Source organism: Trachypithecus francoisi, unplaced genomic scaffold (genome assembly GCF_009764315.1).
Source record: "Trachypithecus francoisi isolate TF-2019V2 unplaced genomic scaffold, Tfra_2.0 Lachesis_group13, whole genome shotgun sequence".
NCBI lineage: Eukaryota > Metazoa > Chordata > Mammalia > Primates > Cercopithecidae > Trachypithecus > Trachypithecus francoisi.
The window spans coordinates 73,084,390-73,111,398 of NW_022681458.1; the positions used below are offsets into that span (position 1 = coordinate 73,084,390).

At 40.1% G+C, this 27,009-nt stretch overlaps 1 protein-coding gene across 2 annotated transcripts in view; it reads left to right on the forward strand.

Moving 5' to 3' along the window:
* The window catches only part of LRP2 (LDL receptor related protein 2), a 221,836-nt gene that overhangs the window by 157,771 nt on the left and 37,056 nt on the right, over positions 1-27,009 (forward strand). For both annotated transcript variants that reach the window (XM_033231218.1, XM_033231219.1), the window contains 13 exons: positions 5,485-5,780; positions 7,732-8,248; positions 11,429-11,581; positions 12,104-12,274; positions 15,692-15,915; positions 17,129-17,306; positions 18,322-18,518; positions 19,575-19,820; positions 20,515-20,643; positions 21,607-21,726; positions 23,052-23,168; positions 23,900-24,016; positions 25,039-25,176. In XM_033231218.1, coding sequence (XP_033087109.1) covers positions 5,485-5,780; positions 7,732-8,248; positions 11,429-11,581; positions 12,104-12,274; positions 15,692-15,915; positions 17,129-17,306; positions 18,322-18,518; positions 19,575-19,820; positions 20,515-20,643; positions 21,607-21,726; positions 23,052-23,168; positions 23,900-24,016; positions 25,039-25,176 — 2,603 coding nt within the window. The remainder of the gene's footprint in view (positions 1-5,484; positions 5,781-7,731; positions 8,249-11,428; positions 11,582-12,103; positions 12,275-15,691; positions 15,916-17,128; positions 17,307-18,321; positions 18,519-19,574; positions 19,821-20,514; positions 20,644-21,606; positions 21,727-23,051; positions 23,169-23,899; positions 24,017-25,038; positions 25,177-27,009) is intronic.

Here is a 27,009-nt window from a genome sequence, read left to right on the forward strand (position 1 = left end):
CAGCTGTGAATCCATCTGGTCCTGGACTTTTTTTGGTGGGTAGGCTATTAATTGTTGCCTCAATTTCAGAGCCTGCTATTGGTCTATTCAGGGATTCAACTTCTTCCTGGTTTAGTCTTGGGAGAGTGTAAGTGTCCAGGAAATTATCCATTTCTTCTAGATTTTCTAGTTGATTTGTAGAGGCATTTATAGTATTCTCTGATGGTAGTTTGTATTTCTGTGGGGTCGGTGGTGATATCCCCTTTATCATTTTTTATTGCATCTATTTGATTCTTCTCTCTTTTCTTCTTTATTAGTCTAGCTAGCGGTCTGTCAATTTTGTTGATCTTTTCAAAAAACCAACTCCTGGATTCATTGATTTTTTGGAGGGTTTTTTGTGTCTCTATCTCCTTCAGTTCTGCTCTGATCTTAGTTATTTCTTGCCTTCTGCTAGCTTTTGAATGTGTTTGCTCTTGCCTCTCTAGTTCTTTTAATTGTGATGTTAGAGTGTCAATTTTAGATCTCTCCTGCTTTCTCTTGTGGGCATTTAGTGCTATAAATTTCCCTCTACACACTGCTTTAAATGTGTCCCAGAGATTCTGGTATGTTGTATCTTTGTTCTCATTGGTTTCAAAGAACATCTTTATTTCTGCTTTCATTTCGTTATGTACCCAGTAGTCATTCAGGAGCAGGTTGTTCAGTTTCCATGTAGTTGAGCGGTTTTGATTGAGTTTCTTAGTCCTGAGTTCTAGTTTGATTGCACTGTGGTCTGAGAGACAGTTTGTTATAATTTCTGTTCTTGTACATTTGCTGAGGAGTGCTTTACTTCCAATTATGTGGTCAATTTTGGAATAAGTGCGATGTGGTGCTGAGAAGAATGTATATTCTGTTGATTTGGGGTGGAGAGTTCTATAGATGTCTATTAGGTCCGCTTGGTGCAGAGCTGAGTTCAATTCCTGGATATCCTTGTTAACTTTCTGTCTCGTTGATCTGTCTAATGTTGACAGTGGAGTGTTGAAGTCTCCCATTATTATTGTATGGGAGTCTAAGTCTCTTTGTAGGTCTCTAAGGACTTGCTTTATGAATCTGGGTGCTCCTGTATTGGGTGCATATATATTTAGGAGAGTTAGCTCTTCCTGTTGAATTGATCCCTTTACCATTATGTAATGGCCTTCTTTGTCTCTTTTGATCTTTGATGGTTTAAAGTCTGTTTTATCAGAGACTAGGATTGCAACCCCTGCTTTTTTTTGTTCTCCATTTGCTTGGTAGATCTTCCTCCATCCCTTTATTTTGAGCCTATGTATGTCTCTGCATGTGAGATGGGTCTCCTGAATACAGCAGACTGATGGGTCTTGACTCTTGATCCAGTTTGCCAGTCTGTGTCTTTTAATTGGAGCATTTAGTCCATTGACATTTAAGGTTAATATTGTTATGTGTGAACTTGATCCTGTCATTATGATATTAACTGGTTATTTTGCTCGTTAGTTGATGCAGTTTCTTCCTAGCCTCGATGGTCTTTACATTTTGGCATGTTTTTGCAATGGCTGGTACCGGTTGCTCCTTTCCATGTTTAGGGCTTCCTTCAGGGTCTCTTGTAAGGCAGGCCTGGTGGTGACAAAATCTCTAAGCATTTGCTTATCTGTAAAGGATTTTATTCTCCTTCACTGATGAAGCTTAGTTTGGCTGGATATGAAATTCTGGGTTTAAAATTCTTTTCTTTAAGAATGTTGAATATTGGCCCCCACTCTCTTCTGGCTTGTACAGTTTCTGCCGAGAGATCTGCTGTTATCTGATGGGCTTCCCTTTGTGGGTAACCCGACCTTTCTCTCTGGCTGCCCTTAAGATTTTTTCCTTCATTTCAACTTTGGTGAATCTGGCAATTATGTGTCTTGGAGTTGCTCTTCTGGAGGAGTATCTTTGTGGCGTTCTCTGTATTTCCTGAATTTGAATGTTGGCCTGCCCTACTAGTTTGGGGAAGTTCTCCTGGATGATATCCTGAAGAGTGTTTTCCAACTTGGTTCCATTTTCCCCCTCACTTTCAGGCACCCCAATCAGATGTAGATTTGGTCTTTTTACATAATCCCATACTTCTTGCAGGCTTTGTTCATTTCTTTTTCTTCTTTTTTCTTTTGGTTTCTCTTCTCGCTTCATTTCATTCATTTGATCCTCAATCGCTGATACTCTTTCTTCCAGTTGATCGAGTCGGTTACTGAAGCTTGTGCATTTGTCACGTATTTCTCGTGTCATGGTTTTCATCTCTGTCATTTCGTTTATGATCTTCTCTGCATTAATTAGTCTAGCTGTCAATTCTTCCACTTTTTTTTCAAGATTTTTAGTTTCTTTGCGCTGGGTACGTAATTCCTCCTTAGCTCTGAGAGGTTTGATGGACTGAAGCCTTCTTCTCTCATCTCGTCAAAGTCATTCTCTGACCAGCTTTGATCCGTTGCTGGCGATGGGCTGCGCTCCTTTGCAGGGGGAGATGCGCTCTTATTTTTTGAATTTCCAGCTTTTCTGCCCTGCTTCTTCCCCATCTTTGTGGTTTTATCTGTCTCTGGTCTTTGATGATGGTGACGTACTGATGGGGTTTTGGTATAGGTGTCCTTCCTGTTTGATAGTTTTCCGTCTGACAGTCAGAAGGACTGTCTGTTGGTCTGTTGGAGATTGCTTGAGGTCCACTCCAGACCCTGTTTGCCTGGGTATCAGCAGCAGAGGTTGCCGAAGATAGAATATTGCTGAACAGCGAGTGTACCTGTCTGATTCTTTCTTTGGAAGTTTCCTCTCAGGGGTGACTCCACCCTGTGAGGTGTGGGGTGTCAGACTGCCCCTAGTGGGGGATGTCTCCCAGCTAGGCTACTCAGGGTTCAGGGACCCACCTGAGCAGGCAGTCTGTCCGTTCTCAGATCTCAACCTCCGCGTTAGGAGATCCACGGCTCTCCCCAAAGCTGTCAGACAGAGTCGTTCACCGGCCCCGCTCTTTCCCCTGTTGGACTGCAGCTGTGCGCTGTCCGCAGAGGTAGAGTCTACAGAGACAGGTAGGCTTCCTTGAGCTGCTGTGAGCTCCACCCAGTTCGAGCTTCCCAGCGGCTTTGTTTACCTACTTAAGCCTCAGCAATGGCGGGCGCCCCTCCCCCAGCCTCGCTGCTGCCTTGCGGATAGATTGCCGCAGACGGCTGTGTTAGCAGTGAGGGAGGCTCCGTGGGCGTGGGACCCTCCCGGCCAGGTGTGGGATATATTCTCCTGGTGTGCCTGTTTCCTTAAAGTGCAGTATTGGGGTGGGAGTTACCCGATTTTCCAGGTGTTGTGTGTCTCAGTTCCCCTGGCTAGGAAAAGGGATTCCCTTCCCCCTTGCGCTTCCAGTGAGGCGATGCCTCGCCCTGCTTCAGCTCACGCTGGTCAGGCTGCAGCAGCTGACCAGCACCGATTGTCCGGCACTCCCTAGAGAGATGACCCCAGTACCTCAGTTGAAAATGCAGAAATCACCGGTCTTCTGTGTCGCTCGCGCTGGGAGTTGGAGACTGGAGCTGTTCCTATTCGGCCATCTTGCTCCGCCCCAGCATTAGTCTTAGATGTAAATATATTCTGAATACCTAGGCTTAGACTCTAGGCACAAGAACTGTATGTAGCAGGTGTTGATTTTGATCAGACTCCAAGTTATCTCCTTTATTCCTGCCATTCTGAGCTTTCAGGGTTCTTCCTTTATCATTACTATGACCTCACAGCACAGTAACATTTCCTCCCTCCCTTTCTTTCTTCCTCCTTTGTTCCTTCCTTCACTTTCTCTCCCTTTCTCTCTCTCTATTTCTTTTTTTCTTGAGATTTCTGAATTTCCTTGAAAAGGGCTATAGTAGAAGAGAAAAAAAATACTGTTTGTTTGAAAACCTGAGCTATCAGCTTTTAAGTAAGTCCAAAATCTGTGTGTCTGGAGTAGCCTCCCCTAGGTGTGCTGTTAGTGTGCATCTCCTTGCTTGCTTGGCGGAAAATGTGCTGTCCATTTTGTACAGTGGGACAGGAGATCATTTTTCCTATTGACTTTTTTTTCTTTTTTCTTGACTCATTACTGATGCTGCTGAAAAACATGGATGATAAGACTGAGGGGTGACAATTTGGTGGTGAGCGGGAATACTGACTTGCAATAGTGTCTGAAAGCTTGGTGATTTGCTTAGTGACTTGTTTTTCCTCATGCTTTGGATCTAAATTAGAGAAAGGAAAGCACTGGTGTTTTCAAGCCATTTGGAAATGAGTTAAATAGCTCCCGGGAGACCAAATGGAGCCGAGCCAGTCTGCCTTGACCACAGCTTTCTTCACAATTACATGCACACATTTTGCTGTAAATCATGTTGACAAGGTCCTGGGTTTATGGATGGCAGTGCTGGTTAGCAGGCCTGGTTATAGGTCAGTTGTAAAACTGACCACATTCACCGTTGTTGCCTTCACATCTCGTAATGCTCTATGTGCCACTCCTATGCTTTCTATGCTAAATTGTTCAAAACCATTAGCTTTGTTCATTCTTATCAAAGATTCCTTTATGCTTATGTGAGATCCCCTTTAGACATCATAACTTTTATGGGATCTTGGAGTAATATGGAGAAGAAAGGCCAGTTTGGCTCACAGAACTTCAGGAAACTATATTGTTATAATGATGCCTGCGTATGTTAGGTCTCGAGATAGCTTCTAATACTACGGCATGCCTTCTTCCTTTGCCAGTGTGCCATACTAACCTACTAGCTTGCTTTCATTTACATCACCATGAAGACTCACATCTCATGATAGATGGCAGGAGTGTAATGAAAGATGGAAGGAACAGGACTAACAATGTAAACGTTATTCCAGTGGGAAGATATGTGTTCTTAGAGGACCCACCCAATAATATTATTTATAATATGTAGGTAGCACTCACCCTATGAGTATCCACTTGGGTATGGGCACTTTTATCATGTGATTACCCAGTACATTGCCAGTACCCACTGGCTATCTCATTATCTGTTGAACATAGATAGTGCCAGTGTTCATAAGCTGTCTCATAGATCTGATGTATGCCAAAATTACAAAAGTTGTATTTGATTAGTTTATCAACTAAGGAAAAAATGAATACAATTATTTTTAATAGCTACAGACCTCCTAATGGTCTATAGCTATTAAATGGTAGCATTTAATAGTAGCATTTCTAATGGTAGCAGCCAGCTCCTGAGGAAGTTGTATGGAATGCCAAATATTGGATTCTTCTGGAATTGGAATTGGGTAGATGAAGATGTTGGGGGAAAGGGGACCAAGGACACTGGTGATCTTTTATTATTATTATTATACTTTAAGTTCTAGTGTACAGAACACAATGTGCAGGTTTGTTACATATGTGTACATGTCCCATGTTGGTGGGACACTGGTGATGTTTTTAAAATGGTTGATCTGGCATTTAGGTAGATGGAGAAGGAAACAAAGCTCCAAGTGCGTAACAGTTGAAGTTTATTGTCAACCTGTCTAAAAGTGGTACTGGATCTCATGATACAGGTGTGACCGGCACAATGACTGTGGTGACTATAGTGATGAGAGGGGCTGCTTATACCAGACCTGCCAGCAGAGTCAGTTTACCTGTCAGAACGGGCGCTGCATTAGTAAAACCTTCGTCTGTGATGAGGATAATGACTGTGGAGATGGATCTGATGAGCTGATGCACCTGTGCCACACTCCAGAACCCACGTGTCCGCCTCATGAGTTCAAGTGTGACAATGGGCGCTGCATCGAGATGATGAAACTCTGCAACCACCTGGATGACTGTTTGGACAACAGCGATGAGAAAGGCTGTGGTGAGTACAACAGAGGATTTGGGGAAAGGATACAGGGGAGACTGAATATGGATTCTCAACCCTTTATGACTTAGACTTTCCAACCTGTCCTCTAACTACAAAGTTACCATAAAATCACTATTCCTGGTATAGCAAAAGGTACCAAGGTTTCTTGGCATATAAGATGGGGACACACATTTTTTTGACCACTTCTTTACTTAGTCATTAGAGAGAACAGAAGATGGACAAATATTCAGGCCATCATTTAACATTGCCAAATAAGGTGCTTGAGAATGAAGAGAACCGTGTTGATTCTCTTTGAATCCCTGTGATGACTTTTTGCCTGAAGCATCCCTCTGCTAGGACTCCTTGGCCTGTTCTTCATTTTTGTCCTCAGGTAATTGAATGGGAGAGTTTAATATCCCTCTCACCCCAACCACCGCAAGTAAAGCAGTTGAGAATCCATAACATGGGTATTTTTTGCTTAGCACCATCTTGAACTCCATAATATTGGCAATTCATCCTGTTTGTGGTGTTTAATCCTGGTAATCATTGTTTCATGTATGTTGGTATTGTCTCTGCAATAACAATTTAAATACTTTGAGAGAGAGAGACCATATTATTTCATTTATTTTGTTTTCTTCATTTCACTGGTTAATCGTCAGTACTCATTGAAAGCATTTGCCTAATTGACCCAGAAGTATATAATGTAGTTTTTGTCCTTATATGAAATATAAGATTTATATGAAATAACATTAAAATTAAATGCTAGACAGAAACTACTGTGAAAATGTAGAGAAGAGAATATCTAGGCATAATATTAAAAAAATCTGTGCAGCAAGCCACCATGGCATGTGTTTACCTGTTATAACAAACTTGTACATCCTGCACATGTACCCCTGAACTTAAAATAAAAGTTGAAGAAAAAAAATGAAAAAAATTTAAAAATCATCTAAAACTGGCTTTTGTTCCATTATAAGAGAAACTTCTACAAATTTCTACCAAAGTTTCAAAAACCATTTAATAATTAAGAAAAACGTGCTATATTACACATTTATACAAAAATCATATGGAATTTTTTAATGTTTAGTCCTAATTCATATAGATTCCCATTGCATTTTAATTAATTTTACCTTACCTAAACCGTAATTCTCAATAGTACATAATTGAAATTAAAATTTTTAGTTTGAAGAGGAAGTGATCTTATTAGGTCTCTTCCAAACCTATGAAACATTCGCTCTTAAAACTAGAAGGAGTCCTAGTGATCTTCTGTACCCTCTTCTCTTTGCAGATAATAAGACTGTAGCCCATAGACAGGAAATGAATTGTTTGGGGGGGTGCACGGTAAACTAGTGGCAGAGCTTGGTCTGATATTTGGATCATGGATTATGCAGTGCATGAAGTTTTAATCTATTGCTCCTTGATGAATAGAGAACTAATAAGACCATGTGCTCCTCCCTCTGTAGATCATTTTTGGGTGAGGTTGCCCACATGTTACAGGACCAGCCAGAGGGACGTGTAGTGCTGTGTTGCACCTAGTGTTGAGCTCATGCCATCTCGTGAGAGGCAAATGTGTGTATCTCTTTGTGGTTCCGTGTTCAGTGATGTCACATTGGAAGCCTGAGCTTGACCATGGTGTGAGCAGTCACACTGAAGATGCTACAAATCAGAACATTTAGAAAATTTTCCCTGAGCCCTGTTTGACCAGCACACTGGCCAGCCTCTTTTCTTCTCCTCTTCTTTCTCATTTCTCCTCTATTAGTTGTTTAAACTGCTGATGAAGGAGTAAGTTGGTGAGGAAGTTGAAAAATAGTGACTTTTCAATAATCCACAGTATTTGGAAGTCTCTGTTGTCTGTCTTAGCATGGTTCATTAAGAATTGGCACTATTTAGTAGAATGTTGACTTTGAACCATTATAGTGAGTTGGTTGTTGATATTTTAGGATCTCTAAGAATTGCCTTTTACCTACAGGCGTTAATGAATGCCATGACCCTTCAATCAGTGGCTGCGATCACAACTGCACAGACACCTTAACCAGTTTCTATTGTTCCTGTCGTCCTGGTTACAAGCTTATGTCTGACAAGCGGACTTGTGTTGATATTGATGAATGCACAGAGATGCCTTTTGTCTGTAGCCAGAAGTGTGAGAATGTAATAGGCTCCTACATCTGTAAGTGTGCCCCAGGCTACCTCCGAGAACCAGATGGAAAGACCTGCCGGCAAAACAGTAACATCGAACCCTATCTCATTTTTAGCAACCGTTACTATTTGAGAAATCTAACTATAGATGGCTATTTTTACTCCCTCATCTTGGAAGGACTGGGCAATGTTGTGGCATTAGATTTTGACCGAATAGAAAAGAGATTGTACTGGATTGATACACAGAGGCAAGTCATTGAGAGAATGTTTCTGAATAAGACAAACAAGGAGACAATCATAAACCACAGACTACCAGCTGCAGAAAGTCTGGCTGTAGAGTGGGTTTCCAGGTAAGAAAACACTGATGAGCTTTTTAAAAGTTAAAAATTAAAAAAAAAATTCTAACCATGTTTTCATGTTGATAGGAAATTAATTTTTCAACTTGGGTTAATATGCAGATACATTCAATGTTTCTGCAGATTTATTTTCTGCTTTGTATCTGATACTCAAATGAGAGATACAGAAGAGAATATCTAATTATTTTAAAATTTATAGTATCATTTTTATGGAAACAGGAATTGCAAGGGAAGAGAATTCACTGTTACTGGCCATTCACTTAACTGGAGATGATATGAAGGGACAATTCATGCATTCACCGGTGCATTCACAGTCGTCACTTCCTGAGTCCCTCCCGCATGCCCAGTGTGATGACAAGCAGCAGGGGTTTTGAGGGGATCAAGGCAGACATGGCCCTTGCTCTCCTGAGGTGCATAGGCTTGCTTACAATACTAGTCATTGGCCAGGAGCAGTGACTCACACCTGTAATCCCAGAACTTTGCGAGGCTGAGGTGAGAGGATCGCTTGAGCCCAGAAGTTCAAGACCAGCCTGGGCAATATGGCGAAACCTGTCTCTATGAAAAATGAAAAAATTAGCAAGGCATGGTGGTGTATGTCTGTAGTCCTGGCTACTCATGAGGCTGAGGTAGGAGGATCCCTTAAGCCCAGGAGATGGAGGTTGCTGAGACCGAGAACACGCCATGGCACTCCAGCCTGAGTGACAGAGTGAGACCCTGTCTCAAAAAAAACAAAACAAAACAAAACAAAAAAACCAACCAATGCTAGTAATTCCCAGCATGGGCTGGTCATGAGAACTGGAGAATGGCTAACACGAGACTCTTGTTTTGAGATTGCCCTTCTGGAAACTGACAGGCTTTAAGGCAGGCCAGTGGTATTTTAACTAAACTACCAGATCAACCACATTTCTTAACATTTCTATTGAATAGCAACTCTATCAGATTCTTGGCAGCATAAACTAATTGGCCTTGTGGTCAATAGACATCAATCTGCAGGCACTTATGCTGTAAAGACTCTTGTTGCAGTCAACCCAGACCTCCAGAGGACTCTTCCCCACATCATCCTATTTGACCCCCTTAAGGGTAAAGATCCTAAAGTGGGTGGGGAGAGTTGGCTTCCCAGTTCTCCCTGACCAGTAGCTGGCCTGACATAGGTGCTGAGTGCTTGCTGAATAATGAATGAAACATTGACTAAGCATTCCTATTGTATGTATCAGTTCCTGTTTCACATATCCTACGTGTCAGAAAGTATAGTGATTAATGATTTCCAGGAACAGAACTGAACATGGTACTGTTCTTGTCACCATCCTTTGTTCCAGTGCAGAAAAAACAATATTTGAACTATAAGATATTGCCATTCAGCCCTCTCTCTGAGAAACTGCTAGAATGAAATTTCCCTCAGATTTCAGCTACTTTCCTCTCTATCAAGGTGTGTTCTTCATCAGAAGAGAATTAAATACATGTGAGGAAGATGGGCAAGAAAGTCTGGGTGAGGGTAGGGTAAACTTTTCTTGAAAGTCCAGGATGGTGCACAACCAGGATCAATGTTCCTGAAAACACAAAGGCAGAACGGAGCCCAGTTATGTTTACTTTGGTGGGGGGCAGTTCTAAGATACTAGCTACACTGAAATTAGCAACAAATTTTCTTCTCCAATATTAGTAAAGATTTCTGCATCAACATTAGGGTGTTTGGTTTCATTTCATTTCATTTCATTGCTTACATTTGATATAACTTTTTAAACCACCATTATGTACATTGCAAGATACTGTTGGCTCTCAGTTATCTTAATTTTTCCAGGAGTGGATATGGAATATCTTCTCCATGTTTTCTTGAGAAGAATCTGTTCACAGGGTGTCTTTTGACTGTGGAATAAAGAGAAATTAATGGAAAAACAGTAAGCTCAACAGAGTAGAGTGCCTTATGGGGTAGCCAGTCTACCAGGACTTGAATGGTAATAGCAACAGGAATAATAATACAACAAGAATAATAATAGCAACACCTTCTAAGCCTGTTGTGATCTGAAATAATGTAATGTTTTAAAAAGTCCCTGGTCTAAGGCCTGGCATTTAGCAAGTGTTCAATAATTAGCTACTATTATTGTCACTGTTCTTAGTGTCTAGTGATGGTATCCAAGGTTATAGCCATCTCATTCATCAGGATTTAGTCATTTACCCAAGTGAATTAACTGGCAAGACTTGTGCATATATGGATACTCATTCCTTCTTGCTCAAGACTGAAGGGATGCTACTATCGTAACTATTCAGATATCCAGCATGAATGGATAAGGGCGTACTTATTGCAAAGAGGCATTCAGGTCTTTTGGAAGGGAAATCATTCTCCTTCTGGTTGGAATTGGTTGTCGAATCCTAAATGACCTTCTCATTATAGGGGCATTTAACCCTTTGGAAGGTTATGGATACTATAAGACTCTGGTGAAAACCGTGGGCCCCTTTAGAAAGTACACAGATCCCCAAAGCTGGCTTCTCTGATTCTGGGTAAAGACCTTGGGTTAAGAACACTTACTTATAAGAAAAATAAATTTTATTGAATAAAAATGTATTTATAACAGAAATATCCTTGCGGTAGCAGTTTCTAATAGATCCTAATATGTTTCTAAAGCTTCTTAGGTTTGATTAAGTAAAACGTGTCACAGGTTAAGAAACTCATTTTGACAGCCTGTCTGACAGTGGCAGGGATGTCTCTTTATCCTAAGGGTGTCATAATCTTTATCTTAAGGATGTCATAATTCAGAGTTTCTCTGTGCAGTTTCAGTGACACACTTAGACAAGTCTGTTTCCTTGACTCCACCATTTAAACTGTAATTCGTGATACTCACCTCTGCTTCCCTGTTCTGCTAAGCCTTTGCATTGCCTGGAGAGGGTGTCTTATGCTGCATGAGGAAAGTAAAACCAGCCCCGTCGAATGAGGTGTGTCCCCAGTATTTTCTACATGACACCACCTTAAAGTGGGAATTATTGTACACAGTCTTGCACGCTTTGTTGCCTCACTGCAGGAATACCAACTTCCTACTTTCCCCTGCCCTCATTTGCCTGAAGAAAGGTGACTTCTAACAACTGTCTGTGATTCTCAGGTAGCTTGGATAGGAAACTGGGTGACTAAATATGTCCCATTTCACAAAGTGACTATATTGGTTAACTCCTGGCTCTCCATTTTAGAAAGCTCTACTGGTTGGATGCCCGCCTGGATGGCCTCTTTGTCTCTGACCTCAATGGTGGACACCGCCGCATGCTGGCCCAGCACTGTGTGGATGCCAACAACACCTTCTGCTTTGATAATCCCAGAGGACTTGCCCTTCACCCTCAATATGGGTATTGTCTCCCTGCAATCCTGGGCTTTTCTTTCACCTCCTTATTCTGCCTCTGTTACCAAAAAGGCTGTTCATATAGCTACTCAAGGCCAATGTCTTGCTGGGGTTTGTCTTCTGCTTTTCCTACTTGGTAAATCGTTTAGTATAATGAGTAGAAGCATGGCTTCTTTAAATCATCATCATCAGCTGTTCTGTTTTCTTTGCCCTGACACACTTTTGCACTTTTTGAGTCATGTATTTTGGCTGTGTGCAAAGAAAATTGTGGTTTCAGAAAACCAATTTCTTTACTGGACTCTCCATGTCAAAACCACTGAAATTCAGTTAGTTGTGTTTATTTGTGAACATTTTCTGTACATTGTCCCCTTCCTTTTTCTTTTTTAGATTATTTGCTGTTAGCTCTCTTTCCTTTCTGAGGGACTCTACAGAATGTAGACTCCATTTCTCTAAATGGAGAAAAGGTGTGTATTTTGGCTACTGACTTCTTTTGGCATCAGGGACTGATCTTTTGTGTTTGCCCTGACAGGTACATCTACTGGGCAGACTGGGGTCACCGCGCATACATTGGGAGAGTAGGCATGGATGGAACCAACAAGTCTGTGATTATCTCCACCAAGTTAGAGTGGCCTAATGGCATCACCATTGATTACACCAATGATCTACTCTACTGGGCAGATGCCCACTTGGGTTACATAGAGTACGTACATAGAAAAGCATAAAACAATTGTGTGACTGTTTATTTCAAACATCAGAGCTTGTGATTCCAGTCTATTAGTCCCCTGTATTGTCTAACTGACCTGTTTGTTGGAAGTCATTGGGAGGAAGTCACACTTCTAACTAAAACTGCTGAGCTCTATGGGATGGTGCAGTAAAAAGAGGGTGAACTTTTAAATCATATGGATCAGGGTTTATGACCTGGTGTTTTCACTTCTTATTGTTTTTTTTTTTTTCATCTAGAAAACAGAGCTAATAATCTCTCCCCATGGTAGTCAGCTCAGTGTGCAAGTCATCTTAATTTTTTTGTCTCTTTACTTTGCTCTCCCCTATGAAATACATGATTAATAAATTTTAGTATTTGAGGAAAGGAAAAGAATAAAAGGATTTGGAAAACTTTCCTTAAAATATTTTGGCACATTTATGGTTAAGTGCAATGCGGTATTTTAGGTAGCAGTAGAGTCTGTTAACATTAATCCAATATGATAAGGCATTTACATCTTTCTGGTAATAGGATAATTTTTTTAAGTGTGTTAAATATACTGTTCAATAAAAATACTCATTGTAAAAAAGATGATATGCATTATTAATTAACAGTTAATCAAGAATACCCATATTGAGGGTTTAGTTTGAATTTTGCTAGTTATGGCCTAGTTAGACCATAGTAATGTCTTCTGCATAAGCATTTATGGATAGTGATCCAGGAACAGCCTGTTGTATTCAAAAGCATGGAAATGCCATTCATTCAGTAGAGCTATTTCAAAGTTTTTTATTTTATTTTATTTTTAAAAATTCCTTTCTTCTGTTATGTTTATTTTGCTGCCAAAGTCAGTGTAGAAAAGTTTGGAGTTCTCTAACACCTTATTCCCTTGGGACATGCCACTGAAAAAGAAGGAATACCTGGCACACATGCTAGTCCTCTTTCTTCCTGTGCTCATGGCAGGCATAATTAATCAATTCCAGAACTTTCTCTTGAACTGGTTCATTTGCTACACTAAGGTAGCCCTTAGCATTCTCATTGCAGAATTTACTGTAGCAGATACTAACTCACTCTTAGGGTAGAGATTAACTTTAATTAGAAGCAGTGAAATATTATTTCTAGTTTACTTATACCATTTTGATGTGATATACTGATGGTAATACTCTTAGCCCTTCTCACAGTGTGTGTATCCTCTCTTAAAAGGCACATCAGAGAGCTGAGTTAGCTTTCCATGCAATTCTATATTGAATTAGTAGAAGCATCAAGATGTTCAAAGAAGCTTCAATGATTTTCTAACTGACTTCTATTGTTCTTTGGATCCTATAGATTATTCTTGGTTTTGAAAGCTTAGTAGGTTTCACTCAGCATACCTTTAGACAGTGTTTCCAGGAGTATTAGAGACGAAAAAAGGAATTTTCTAGTTGTACAATATTCTGTTCACTTTTTGATACAATCTAATATAGATTATTTGTGTAGATGGATTATAAAATTTAGGCAGTAGATTTCAGTCTAAAAGTCAAATCATAGTATGAGGCACTGTGATCTGGGAATAAAGGAAACTTTAATATTCATGAGCCATGTTAAATTGGTTACCTCTTGGAGAGGTAGCAATGCCTGTGTTCAGAAATATATTTCATAGACACATAAAGCAATAGATTTTTATAGAGCATCCAATTGATTCCTTGTACATCTTGGGATGCACCAACACATCACTGGAGCTGTGCCTGTAGTTCTACTCTTACTTTTTTTTTTTAGATGGAGATTCACTCTTGTTGCCCAGGCTGGAGTGCCATGGCATGATCTCAGCTTGCTGCAACCTCTGCCTCCTGGGTTCAAGCATTTCTCCTGCCTCAGCCTCCCGAGGAGCTGGTATTACAGGCATGTACCACCACGCCTGGCTAATTTTGTATTTTTAGTAGAGACAGGGTTTCTCCATGTTGGTCAGGCTGATCTCGAACTCCCGACCTCAGGTGATCTGCCTGCCTCAGCCTCCCAAAGTACTGGGATTACAGGCGTCAGCCACCACGCATGGCCATGTAGTTCTACTCTTGACAAAAAATGCTCATAGAGGTATCTGAGGTCTCTCTACAGAGATTACAAAGGAACTGAAAGGGAAGGTCTCAGGACTACTTTCTGGTCTATGATTTTTTTAAAAAACAGGTGGTGGCTAGGTGCAGTGGCTCACACTTATAGTCCCCACACTTTGGGAGGCTGAGCAGGGCAGATTGCATGAACTCAGGAGTTCAACACCAGCCTGGGCAGCATGACAAAACCCTGTCTCTACAAAAATTACAAAAATTAGCTGGATGTGATGGCACCTGCCTGTAGTCCCAGCTACCCAGGAGGCTGAGGTAAGAGGATCACTTGAACCCAGGAGGAGGAGGTTGCAGGGAGCCAACATTGTGCCACTACACTCCAGCTTGGGCGACAGAATGAGACTGTCTCTAAATAAATAAATAAATAAGATTTTGACTGATTTCTGGTCATTTATCTGCATCCTTATCAACAGAGGTCAAGCACATCTTCAAGTTTTCCTATGGCTTCTATAAGTTACCGTAAATTATATTTTAGGAAATATTTTTAACATTGTGTGGCTAACATTATCAGGCTTCTTGGTTGATAGCTTGTTCTATCTCCTGTTTGAATTTTAGGATATGTTCCAAATTTTTAAAATATTAAATTGTCACTATTTTAGAAATGATTTCTGATATAGACCCATAGTAATGAAAGCCCTTGGAACTGAGAGGACTTGGGAATTTGGCTGTGGATCCTCTGTAATATATTGAAATCAGAGAACCTTCTCTGGAGGTTTCTTCATCTGGAAAAGTATTTGCTAATGGTGCCATGGCATGATTAATAATAAATGTCCTGCTGGTGTTTGCAAAGTTAACCCTGCAGGCCTCTGAGTTGTGTTCCCCTCAGGTTATACTGAGAACCTAACTATCTCCTAGAATAGCGTCCCCTCCGGAATGTTAATGAGAAGGTAGAATTCCAGTACAATATTGCTATCTACTGATTTCTTCCAATGGTGTTGGAAGAAACAAGAATGGTGTTCACCCCAGGATATCAAAAGGGTGCTTAATGAGGAACATCAACATAAGAGGCCGTAAACCTACAATAGCTATACCAGCTTCATCTGCAGGAAAGCAGCCGTGGTTAGGAATTAGTGATTATTTAAACTCCTGACACTATTCCTATTTTGTTAAGCATTGCCTTTTCACTTCTACATCTTTTGTTCAATTCAGATAAATCCTTTAAGTTTAGTTTTTGTTTTAATTAAAGACTAGGAGTTTTGAGGATCTGAACTTACGTTATCTCTAGGAGGTAGAATTTTGTTGATTTGTGAATTCGTTTATCCTGCAAGACATTAGAGGAGAAGGATTACCTTCATCACGTAACTGTTTCTGCTTACTGCTGCAGGTACTCTGATTTGGAGGGCCACCGTCGACACACAGTGTATGATGGGATACTGCCTCACCCCTTCGCTATTTCCATTTTTGAAGATACTATTTATTGGACAGATTGGAATACAAGGACAGTGGAAAAGGGAAACAAATATGATGGATCAAATAGACAGACACTGGTGAACACAACACACAGACCATTCGACATCCATGTTTACCATCCATATAGGCAGCCCATTGGTGAGTAGGTGACTGAGGGGTTTGGCATGGTTGCCTTGGGTTATGTGCATGTCATGATTGTCTTTAAGCATGAGCTTTATGATTTACAAAGAGTTTGTGGTTACTTGTTAGTGTTTTCTTCAAAGCATATGCTGAAAGTTGACAGTAGGCAAGTATCTTGAGAGTTTATCCCTCTTCCCTGGAAAGACTACCTAGAACTCTTCTTTTTCTTAAAACTCGCTAAATTCTTCAAGATCATCTTTTTTTTTCCTTTGTTTTTGATAAGATTTAACAGTTATTATGTTTCCATATTTATTTTTTCTATTTCTATGGGAGGACTGATGTACTTTAAAGGAATTAAAAATATGGCATTTCAGCCCTAAATACTAAATACTAAATAAATGCATATGATATTGTGTATAAAATAGATATTATTCTTATCTTCTAGAAGATAATGTCAAGAGCAGTGCATTTTAGTGTTTTTTAAGTAAGAGAAATTGTTTTTATCGGATTGTAAACTTATATCCCTTTTTACGCAATTAAAGCAACTTTATGATTTAGAGACAATCTAGTAAAGGTCTGGAGTATATTTTGGGGATAGACTGTTTTTTGTGGGTCTGCTTTGTTGTGATGTCTTGCTAAAACATATGATAAACTTGGAATTAAGGAAAAATGAGAATTAGCAAAATAAAGAAATTTAGTTATTTCTTTCTGGAAGTTAATGTTCTTCATATAATTTTTATTAGAAGTTCAAGTAAATATTCATCTCAAAGTGGTGACCTGGAAAATTAGTAAAGATGATGCTCAGTTTATTCACCCACATTATTTTTGGCCAAACTTCTGTTACCTATATACTTAGAATGAGGGAATGAATATAGCATCTGTTGGAAATTAAAACTTTAACCTAGGTCTAGGCAAATGAATATAAGCTAAGTTTACTGCCTGCTGTCCCAGGACTTGGGGAAACACATCTTTTCTAGTCAGAAACACCAGTGAGTATAGCTCACTTCTGGTAGCATATAAATGAGCTTTCTTAAAGCACATGGTTGTTGCTTGTATAACTCTATCATCCATTTTATTTAAGAACTTTTGGGAAAATCATAAATCTAGGATAGTTGGGTTTTTTAAATTCTCTAAGAGGTGATAAGTTTAATGTCAAGATGTGTAATCAGCTAATCTATGCTTGATGTTCTCTTTAAGCAAATGAACATACATTTTCTTCCTTTTCCACTAGTGAGCAATCCCTGTGGTATCAACAATGGTGGCTGTTCTCATCTCTGCCTCATCAAACCGGGAGGAAAAGGATTCACTTGCGAGTGTCCAGATGACTTCCGCACCCTTCAGCTGAGTGGCAGCACCTACTGCATGCCCATGTGCTCCAGCACCCAGTTCTTGTGTGCTAACAATGAAAAGTAAGGCTCTCTTTCCCTCTCCTCAGTGCCTCTCTAGCCCTTGTACAGACATTGACCTTCAAGGCTCCAAGGGATGGGAGTTTTCTAATGAGACAAGATTTTGGTTAATTAACTTGGTTTATGTGGAACACAGTAAGACTCTCAGCCTCCAACTTCAGATAATATTTTCCATGAATAGAAGGAGCTTGCTAAACAAACTGTTATGCCTATATATGCAAACTTTCATAGAAAGGAAGCAAGGCATGTATTTCTCATTTTTAATTGTCCTGAGTGTTGGAGCCAGAGTGTATATAAGTACATACTGAAAAATATTCCCCAGAAGTAATAGAATTTCACTGTCTTTTCCATGCCTATGCCAGCCTAGCTCCTTAGCTGCCTATGCCAGGGGATCTAGGGTTACACATTCAAATCCATTTTTGATCATTTGTGTTTGCTATGAAACATGGCCACAGATTATTTCCTTAACAATGTCCACAGGCCATTGATGACTAGGGGACCTGAGTTAGAGAGTGGCATGGAGAGAGGCATCAATGCAGATCATAGCATCTAAGATGCAGCGGTAGACGATTGTAGTGATTAAATAAGATGTCTGAGATTAAGAATCTAGCATACATTTATTGTGAGAAAGACCCTCAGCAGTTGTTTTTGCCCTCCAACTTCCCAGACAATACTTTTACATCACCCTGGCAAACAATCTGAAGCAATCACTGCTCCTAGAACACAGCTCAAAACATACACTCTGTATTTATTTATTGTTTTTTGTGGAAGGAATTTATTCATCATATTTAAAGCACATTTTCAGTTTGTATTTGGATCTTAAGAAACCTATTCTATCTTGCCAAGTAATGTTTTCTCTGAAAATACACCATTGTAACTGAGATTTAATTGATCCTCTTCTGGGACCACGAGAGAACTCATACATGTCATTTCTTGGAATTCAGTGTTGACTCCTTCTCTCCAGATAACTGTTGCCCCTGGTGGTTTGCTAAAGAAGTGCTGTATGTTCTCTGTGCAGGTGCATTCCTATCTGGTGGAAATGTGATGGACAGAAAGACTGCTCAGATGGCTCTGATGAACTGGCCCTTTGCCCGCAGCGCTTCTGCCGACTAGGACAATTCCAGTGCAATGATGGCAACTGCACCAGCCCACAGACTTTATGCAATGCTCACCAAAATTGCCCTGATGGGTCTGATGAAGACCGTCTTCTTTGTGGTGTGTTGAATTGCTTTATGCCTCTTTTCCCCACTTCTATGTTGATTGCATAATTGTATACAATCATGATTCTGTGGGTATTTCCTGAATATCATGAATTAAAAACCAGTTCAAAGTCCTAGAAGGAAACTCAGGCTCCACCCTTTTTCTATTCTTATGAAGTGTTTTTTTTTTAGAAATCTTAAGGTTTTTACAAGGCAAATGGTTGAAGTAGATAATCAGTTGTCTCTACTGGTGGCTCTTCACCATGTGCTAGGCATTGAATCCCCTTTGAGAGTTAACATTGAGGAGGAAATGAGAGGTTTCCACCCCCATTTTTAACAGGGACCCTCAGTTGCCATATTTATTTACATTTCCATTTAAAAGGCCAAAAAAAAAAAAAAGAAAAAAAGACTGAGCACAGCAGCTCATGCCTGTAATCCCAACAGTTTGGGAGGCTGAGGCAGGTCGATCGCTTGAGCCCAGGAGTTCAAGACCAGCCTAGGCAACATGGCAAAAGCCTGTCTCTACAAAAAATACAAAAAATTAGCCTGGCATGGTGGCATGTGCCTGTAATCTCAGCTACTTGAGAGGCTGCAGTAGAAGAATAGCTTGATCCTGGGAGGTCGAGGCTGCAGTGAGCCGAGATCATGCCACTGTACTCAAGCCTGGGTGACAGAGCAAGACCTGGTCTCAAGAAAAATAAATAAATAATCAAATAGGCAAAAAATAAAATTCCCCCAAACTAAAAACAACACATCAATAGCAGTAACAAACACAAAGTTTGAAGACTATTTTCCAGTAGAATAGGGACTGAGGAAGGTATGCTTAACAGATCAGGGCGTTCAGTTCTTATCTCTTAAGTCTTTATGCAATAAAAAGATATTTAAGAATTTGGGAGACAGTAATAGTCAAAAGAAGAAGTGCTCCATGTAGTAGTACTGATTGATAAGTACATTCGGAAATAAGTCCCCTAAAAAGAAATCGTGATCCTGCTATCCAGGATTCATTGATGTCAGTTAGGAGCTTTCATTCTTGATGCCTTCCAAGCTGATAACCAAATGTCCCTGCTCTCAGAGAATCACCACTGTGACTCCAATGAATGGCAGTGCGCCAACAAACGTTGCATCCCGGAATCCTGGCAATGTGACACGTTTAACGACTGTGAGGATAACTCAGATGAAGACAGTTCCCACTGTGCTAGCAGGACCTGCCGGCCGGGCCAGTTTCGGTGTGCTAATGGCCGCTGCATCCCACAGGCCTGGAAGTGCGATGTGGATAATGATTGTGGAGACCACTCGGATGAGCCGATTGAAGAATGCAGTAAGTTCCTACGGGAGGGCCAAGGCATGACCAGAGCAGGGAGACATGAGGAAACTTCCATGGGGACTGAGAGAGGACATGGAGCTTTCTTTTTCAGCCCGATGGGATGCTCTGCCTTGGCACTCCCTGCAAACTCTGGCACTGAAAGGCAGAGTATAGCTATATGACTTGCAGGTGGAACCAGACGCTGTTTCTCAAGTGGCTAATACCTCCTTTTGATACATAGAATGTCTAACCAACCAGAATATGATACCAAGAACTTACATGTTGTATATCTACTGCTTTCTCACTTGGGCCACAGAGAAATGTTATGAGGTAGGGAAGGTGGGTGTGAACAAGTTCCATTTTACAGATGAGGAAACTAAGGTTCACATTAAGTGGATGGTCACATTACTGTTTAGTGTCAGACCTAACACTTCAACCCAGGTTTTTAACTTCAAATCCTGTTCTTCCCCAACCCCACCCACAAAATTATACTGTAAAACAAATGAGTGGTGCTGAGATAGTGAGAAACTTGGAACTATTTTTCTGTTCATGGTGAACAGATCACATCTAAAGCAGACACACAATGCCAGAGTCAGTTTTCTTGGTAACATGGTCATTGTTACTCCTCAGTACCACAGCCCCAATGTGACAATGGAAAGGTGCTTTCTTGTACCTTCAGTTCTGACTTTGATGCCTCCTCCCTTTTCAGTGAGCTCTGCCCATCTCTGTGACAACTTCACAGAATTCAGCTGCAGAACAAATTACCGCTGCATCCCAAAGTGGGCCGTGTGCAATGGTGTAGATGACTGCAGGGACAACAGTGATGAGCAAGGCTGTGGTAGGAGGGGCTGCAGGGGAGTGGAGGGAGGGACAAGCAAGTCCACATGTCATGCGCCATTTATTAGATGAGAGATGAGAGTGTATTTTCCATAGCATTTTTTCTTTGTTTACCTCTGTTAAAAAAAATGGTTGATTCTTCTAATGACATGTTACATTTGGTAGCATTTTGCAGGATTACCGGGAGTATTGAATTTATAGCATTTTAAATCATGCTGTCATTGAGGAAGACATTATTAAGATGTTAGAAACTTGCGTAATTTCTTCTAGATGTAGAATTCTTACTCATACTTGACAAGTTTAAATTGTTTCTCTAATTTTATAAATTGGTTGAAATTGGTAGAAAGGGGTTACAGAAAAGACTTGGTATCTATCTCTAAAAAGGATATTTCCAAATTAGGATATTTCTTATTTGGGGATTTTCATATTCTGAATGTCTCTCTGATTTTCCCTGTTATCTATTGGACATCTGTAGTCCCTCTGGTAACATGGGAAAATCAGATAAATTAATGGAATTTGTCAAGATTAGTCATAGTCTAACTTGAAACCAAAGCATCTGTGAGTATGTGTGTTGGGTTTAGTTGGAAGAGAAGTAAAGAATATACTAAATCCTTTTAAGGACACTGAGTCCAATTGACTGAAGATAATATGATCAAAATATTTATTTATTGTGGCGTCATTTTAGCCTCCCATACCAGGTCTTTGTTGCAAATTACAAACCACATACCATTTCATTCTTTGCACGGTTTCTACCAAAGGGAATGGATTGAGTTTCAAGCAGTAGGATAGGTTCAGGGTAGCTAAAAGAGGGAATATTGACCATGAATGTTGCTGGCATTCCTCTCTTTGGGAGCTTCAAGAGTGTGCTAATACAATTCTCAGACTGTCTCACAAGGAAGCCAATACTACTTTGTGCATTTCTCTGCCAATGGTTTATGAAGTCTTTGCAATGACTGCTTTGCAGAGGAGAGGACATGCCATCCTGTGGGGGATTTCCGCTGTAAAAATCACCACTGCATCCCTCTTCGTTGGCAGTGTGATGGGCAAAATGACTGTGGAGATAACTCAGATGAGGAGAACTGTGGTGAGTGTTCACAGTCCTATGGTCCTTATGTGCCACCAGAGCTGTGATGTTTGCTTTTTGTCCATAATTCAACTGTCCATGTCATTGATCCTCAATGGGTAGGATATCAAGCTGTCTGATCTCTTTCTTTCTGCTGGTCAGTACATTTCTACTTTCTCTTCCGCTAGAGACATAAGCATCTTCTCCTTCTGAGGTGTTTCAAATCAAGCTTTTGGATGAAGGTATTTACCGAAGTATATCTTTTCTGTGTCGAATTTATTCACACCCAACTTCTTTTTTCCAAAAGAAGTTGTGGTGACTTATGATAAAGGAAAAATATAACAAGATAAATAGAATAGAAATAGAAAACCAGGACCAGAGAACTAGAGAGAGGAAAGGTGCTAACCCAGAGACACTGCTTCCTAAGCTCTTTCCCCAAAATGGCCTTCACAGGAGAGGAGAGAAAACTTGTGTTTGCATTATTACACTTCCTAGAATAGCTGACTGTTTTAGGAGGGCTAATAGTTAAATAACAAGACAGGTTTTAGTTTCTCCCAGTTGAAGGTATTGACTACAAGGCATTGGATAGGGAGGTTGAGGAAACGAAGTCAAGAGGCTGAGATCATATCAAACTAGATGGTCAGAACACACTCAATGTATGTTCTGAAAACAAGCTTAATGAAGCCCTGTCCAGAATGTATATCACTGACTCATGATATGCATCAATTTCTAATTGACTAATGAAATACATTCTAATGTTATTTATCTTTTGGAAGAAAGAAGTGATCACCACTTGCCATAGGCAATGAGAGATTTAGGAAGCTGACTACATCTGCAAATATCACTTAGCTAAAAACTTACACAAAAGGGTAATCCAATTGGCATTTTGTCTTTTATTAATAAAAGTTCATGTTGAATCCTATAAGAGGTTATCTAGAGTTTCATGAAATAAAAAAAATTAAGATAAAATCAAGTTGGGCATGGTGGAACACACCTGTAGTCCCAGTTATGCAGGAGCCTGAGCTGGGAGGATTACTTTAGTCCAAGAGTTCAAAGCCAGCCTGGGCAATGTTGAAAGACCCTGTTTCAAAAAAAAAAAAGAGAGAGCAAGCAAGAGAGATAAAAAAATCACCTATGGACAAACTTCTTAATAAAGGCCATTCTTTACAGACTCAAAATTAAGGTGAAAGGTCTAGTTTTGGAGGGTGAATGATTTGCCCAAGCACACCTCTGGGGCTTGGGACACAGGAGGGCGCTGGGCACCCGGGCACTTTGGCCAGCTCACACGATGTCTCCTGTGTGTGATTCCTGGTGCACACTCATGGCCAGGTGCCTTTCCTTTCCAGCGCCCCGGGAGTGCACGGAGAGCGAGTTTCGATGTGTCAATCAGCAGTGCATTCCCTCACGATGGATCTGTGACCATTACAACGACTGTGGGGACAACTCAGATGAACGGGACTGTGGTAACTGTCATTTGAGAAGCTTACCATAGAATTTTGTACTGTGACAGTGTAGGGGCTTCACATTAGTGTTTATAAGGCTTTTAGAGGAAAATGATTTTAGTATATGTGTAATATATAAACCTTAGCATAACACAGTATCTTCTGCTCTGTATTTTCTATGCATTATTCTTAACTCATAGCAGTCTAGATCAGTCATAATAGAGGAAAATAGCAAGGAATTAAAAAATTTAATTTTAATATCAACCCTTCTTAGGAGTAGATTTTAATCTGCATTAGCGTTGTGAACAAAGACGTTGATCTTGCTACTATTCCACCGAAAGTCACCTTAAGGAATATACACGTACTACTATGACTGTCTTGTGTAGAGATCAGGTCATTGAGAAAGGAATCCTAAACCCAAAGTAATTTTTATAGCTCTTTACTGATTTGGTGTTGGGTCTTAGGAAAATTAGAAAACATTGAAAACTGGAGAAATCTGATTTCTGAGGAAAATCTTAAGAGCTGGAGATTATTTAATAAAAGGGAGCTAGGTACTTCCATCTCCATATGTTGAGTGGGGGAAGTGTGAGTTTTGAGAGTGTATTAATATGCTAATCACAAGTTGTGGGTTTGCTGTGAGCCAGTCACAGGGTGTAGATAGGAATGTGATGGAGTACCCACTGTACTCCAGGTACCTAATCTCTGCCTGAAAATGACAAGGCCTTCTCAGAATGACAATCTTTTCTCTTCAGAGATGAGGACCTGCCATCCTGAATATTTTCAGTGTACAAGTGGACATTGTGTACCCAGTGCATTGAAATGTGATGGAACCGCTGACTGTTTGGATGCCTCTGATGAAGCTGATTGTCGTAAGTCCCTAGACACATATGTAGTACTGTTTACCTGAGAATATGAATATGATAGTTTAGACATGAGTCAGCTACCACTTCTTACATTAAAAGGCCATAGGTATTGTCTCTTCAGCATGCACTGTTAATGATCAGTTCACCTGAGTTCTAAGTCATCATAATCATATATTTCACAATGGCCATTCAAGTGCATTTCTTTGCTATTTTAAATGGAGAATATATTCAGTAATTTGTGCTAACAAAGTATGTATATATTATCAGCTACTATACAAATCATTAATTAGATAAAAAACATTTCAGGTAAAAAATAGTCAAGCAATGAATACACTAGTATAAAGAACAAGGGTTGGGTATTAGAACATTTTGAATTTATGACATTAAAATTTTTTTCAGTCACATGATGGGGTATAAAAATGATTAAAACTTGAAGGGGGCCAGCCCCTCCACACCTTTGGGTATTTCTCATCAGGTGGGACAAGAGACTGAGAAGACTGAGAGAGATCAAAATGGAGTTTATTATGTCTACCTTTTCTACGTAGACACAGTAACAGTCTGATCTCTCTTTCTTTTCCCTACAAAAACTGGAAAGCTAATATGATTACTCAGATTTGAATCTTTATGGCTCACTTGAATAAATGCAAACTGTTGATACATCATTATTGCCGATCCATCAACAAACCATCATCCATGATAACCATCTATGATGGTTATTGTTGATGATGTGGTTGCCAAAGAGGACTTTATAAATGTATGTGGGTAAAACCAGTCCTGACATTTGCCTGTAGAGACTAAGTCCAGGGCTGTCCATGCCATGGATGATTCATGCCATTGGAAACTGAGCTCTGACAACTGCCCTTAAGACATAGTCCATTCGACTTTCAGACAGGTCAAGGCCACTGTACATCTTGATGAATAAAGAAGAGCAGGCTATAATGGCAAGAGCCAAAGGAGAAATAGCAGGAAGCTTTCCAAAAGTAGTCAATTTGTATAATAATTTGAATATGTCTTCTCCCCCATGGCAGCTACACGCTTTCCCGATGGTGTATACTGCCAGGCTACTATGTTTGAATGCAAAAACCATGTTTGTATCCCACCATATTGGAAATGTGATGGCGATGACGACTGTGGCGATGGTTCAGATGAAGAACTTCACCTGTGCTGTAAGAGGGAGAGAAACGGAATGAATGGGAGTGGTGTTGTCTGTCAAATCTCAGTGTTTCTTATATGTAGCATGTGAGCCTGGAGAGCAGTTGTACAATTGTTTAGGACTGGACACAGGATAAGTATTGGTGTTATTTCACTGGGTCTTCCAGCTTCAATTCTCTCTGTAACCTGAGAAAGTTGGGAAAACCTCCATGTTTTTAAACATTTTATGATCTTAGAAAAAATGCCTTTAAAGGAAATGTTGCTTGAAAACCCAGTGTGCATAAATAAAGGCAGATCTGTTGTGGTTGAAGTCTGAGGAAGGGTAGGGAGGAAGCTGTACCTCTCCTGCTGTATCCTACATTGGTGCCCCTGGAAGTACCCTCTCCAAACCCCTAGAGCTTCCGGGAGCACCTTTAGAAAATGCTAAGATTTTCTTAATCTTTACAGTCACTTCCTTTTAACATGGTAAGTCAAGGCCATCTAATTCCCTCTTGCTGAATGATGCTCATATATATATATATATATATATACACACACACACACACACATATATATGTATATTTTAAACCCTGCTTGTTTGTGAGTCTCAATTTAGGTACATATCAGTAGCAGTGGAGGAGGGGTATTTCAAAATCACATGCCCTGGCCTCACCCTAGGCTTAGATCTGATGAAGCGAATCTCCAAGAATGAAGCCTGCACATATGTATTTTTAAAAAGCTTCTTAGCTTTTTAGTTTAGTCCCCTGGTTGAGAACTACTGATTTTAATAAGTGAGCGAAAATAGAGTTGTTTCAGTCATTTTGCTACATGCTTGGAGTCATTGGAGAAACTCTAGGGTAATAGTTCTCAAAAGTGTCTTCCCTGGAGTAGGAATGTCAGTGCCATTTGGGAACATGTAGAAATGCAGGTTCATGGGATGTACCCTATCCAAATAGAAATAAAAAATCAAGCCCAAGAGAAGTAGAGGAAGGAAAGACATTAACTCAAAGACTCCGCTTTTTAAGCTCTTTCCCCAAGATGGCCTTAATTTTGTGAGAAAATTAAGGGCCCAGCAATCTATACATTAACAGGCCCCTCAAATGATTCTGATGCAAACTAAAGTGTCAGGATTTTGTGTAAGTAAAAGCCCTTAACCTAGGAGACAAGACCTTGAGAAGCACTCCTGATGGAAGTTCACGTTGCATCTTCCATCCCCTTTCCCAGCTTCATCACTACTCATTTTTAGCCCAGAGATTTGACTTGTGAAAATGATGTCTTAGCATTTTGTTTCTTCTCAGAAAACTTTAATTAGTGTTCATTATATTTCACAGTTGCATCCCAACATTTTTCTTTACTTCTTAGGAACTAGCCTTGTTTTGCTTTGAACTTCATGAATCTTGAGACATATCTTAGACGTGTTTAACTTTCAAAGAAGTCCTTAGGAAATCTCTTCTCTCCGTAAGGTAAAATGCCCATAGCTAGTAAAAATAAACTTTGGAGAGTTAGAGACACAGCTACCTTAAACAATTTCCAACACTGTTTTATAATATTGAACTTGCCTTTCACAGCAAATAATTATTGCAATAGTTCTATTAACAATACTTCCAAGAACCAGCCCTTAGATCTGACTTTTTCCCCTCAACCAATATTATTACAAGTCTCTCCTCTTGATCCCTGTGTGTGATACAATGGCAGAAGGAAAATCAGACAGCCCAAATCCTCCATGTGGAAGATCACATGTGAAGACCACATGTATGCTGAGTTCACTGAATTTGTGGTACATGTATAGTGAACCATGTTCCCTGTACCAAACAAGTAGGGGACCTGGGGACTACCCTTGAGTTCCTCATAGCTGTACAGGCAGCAGC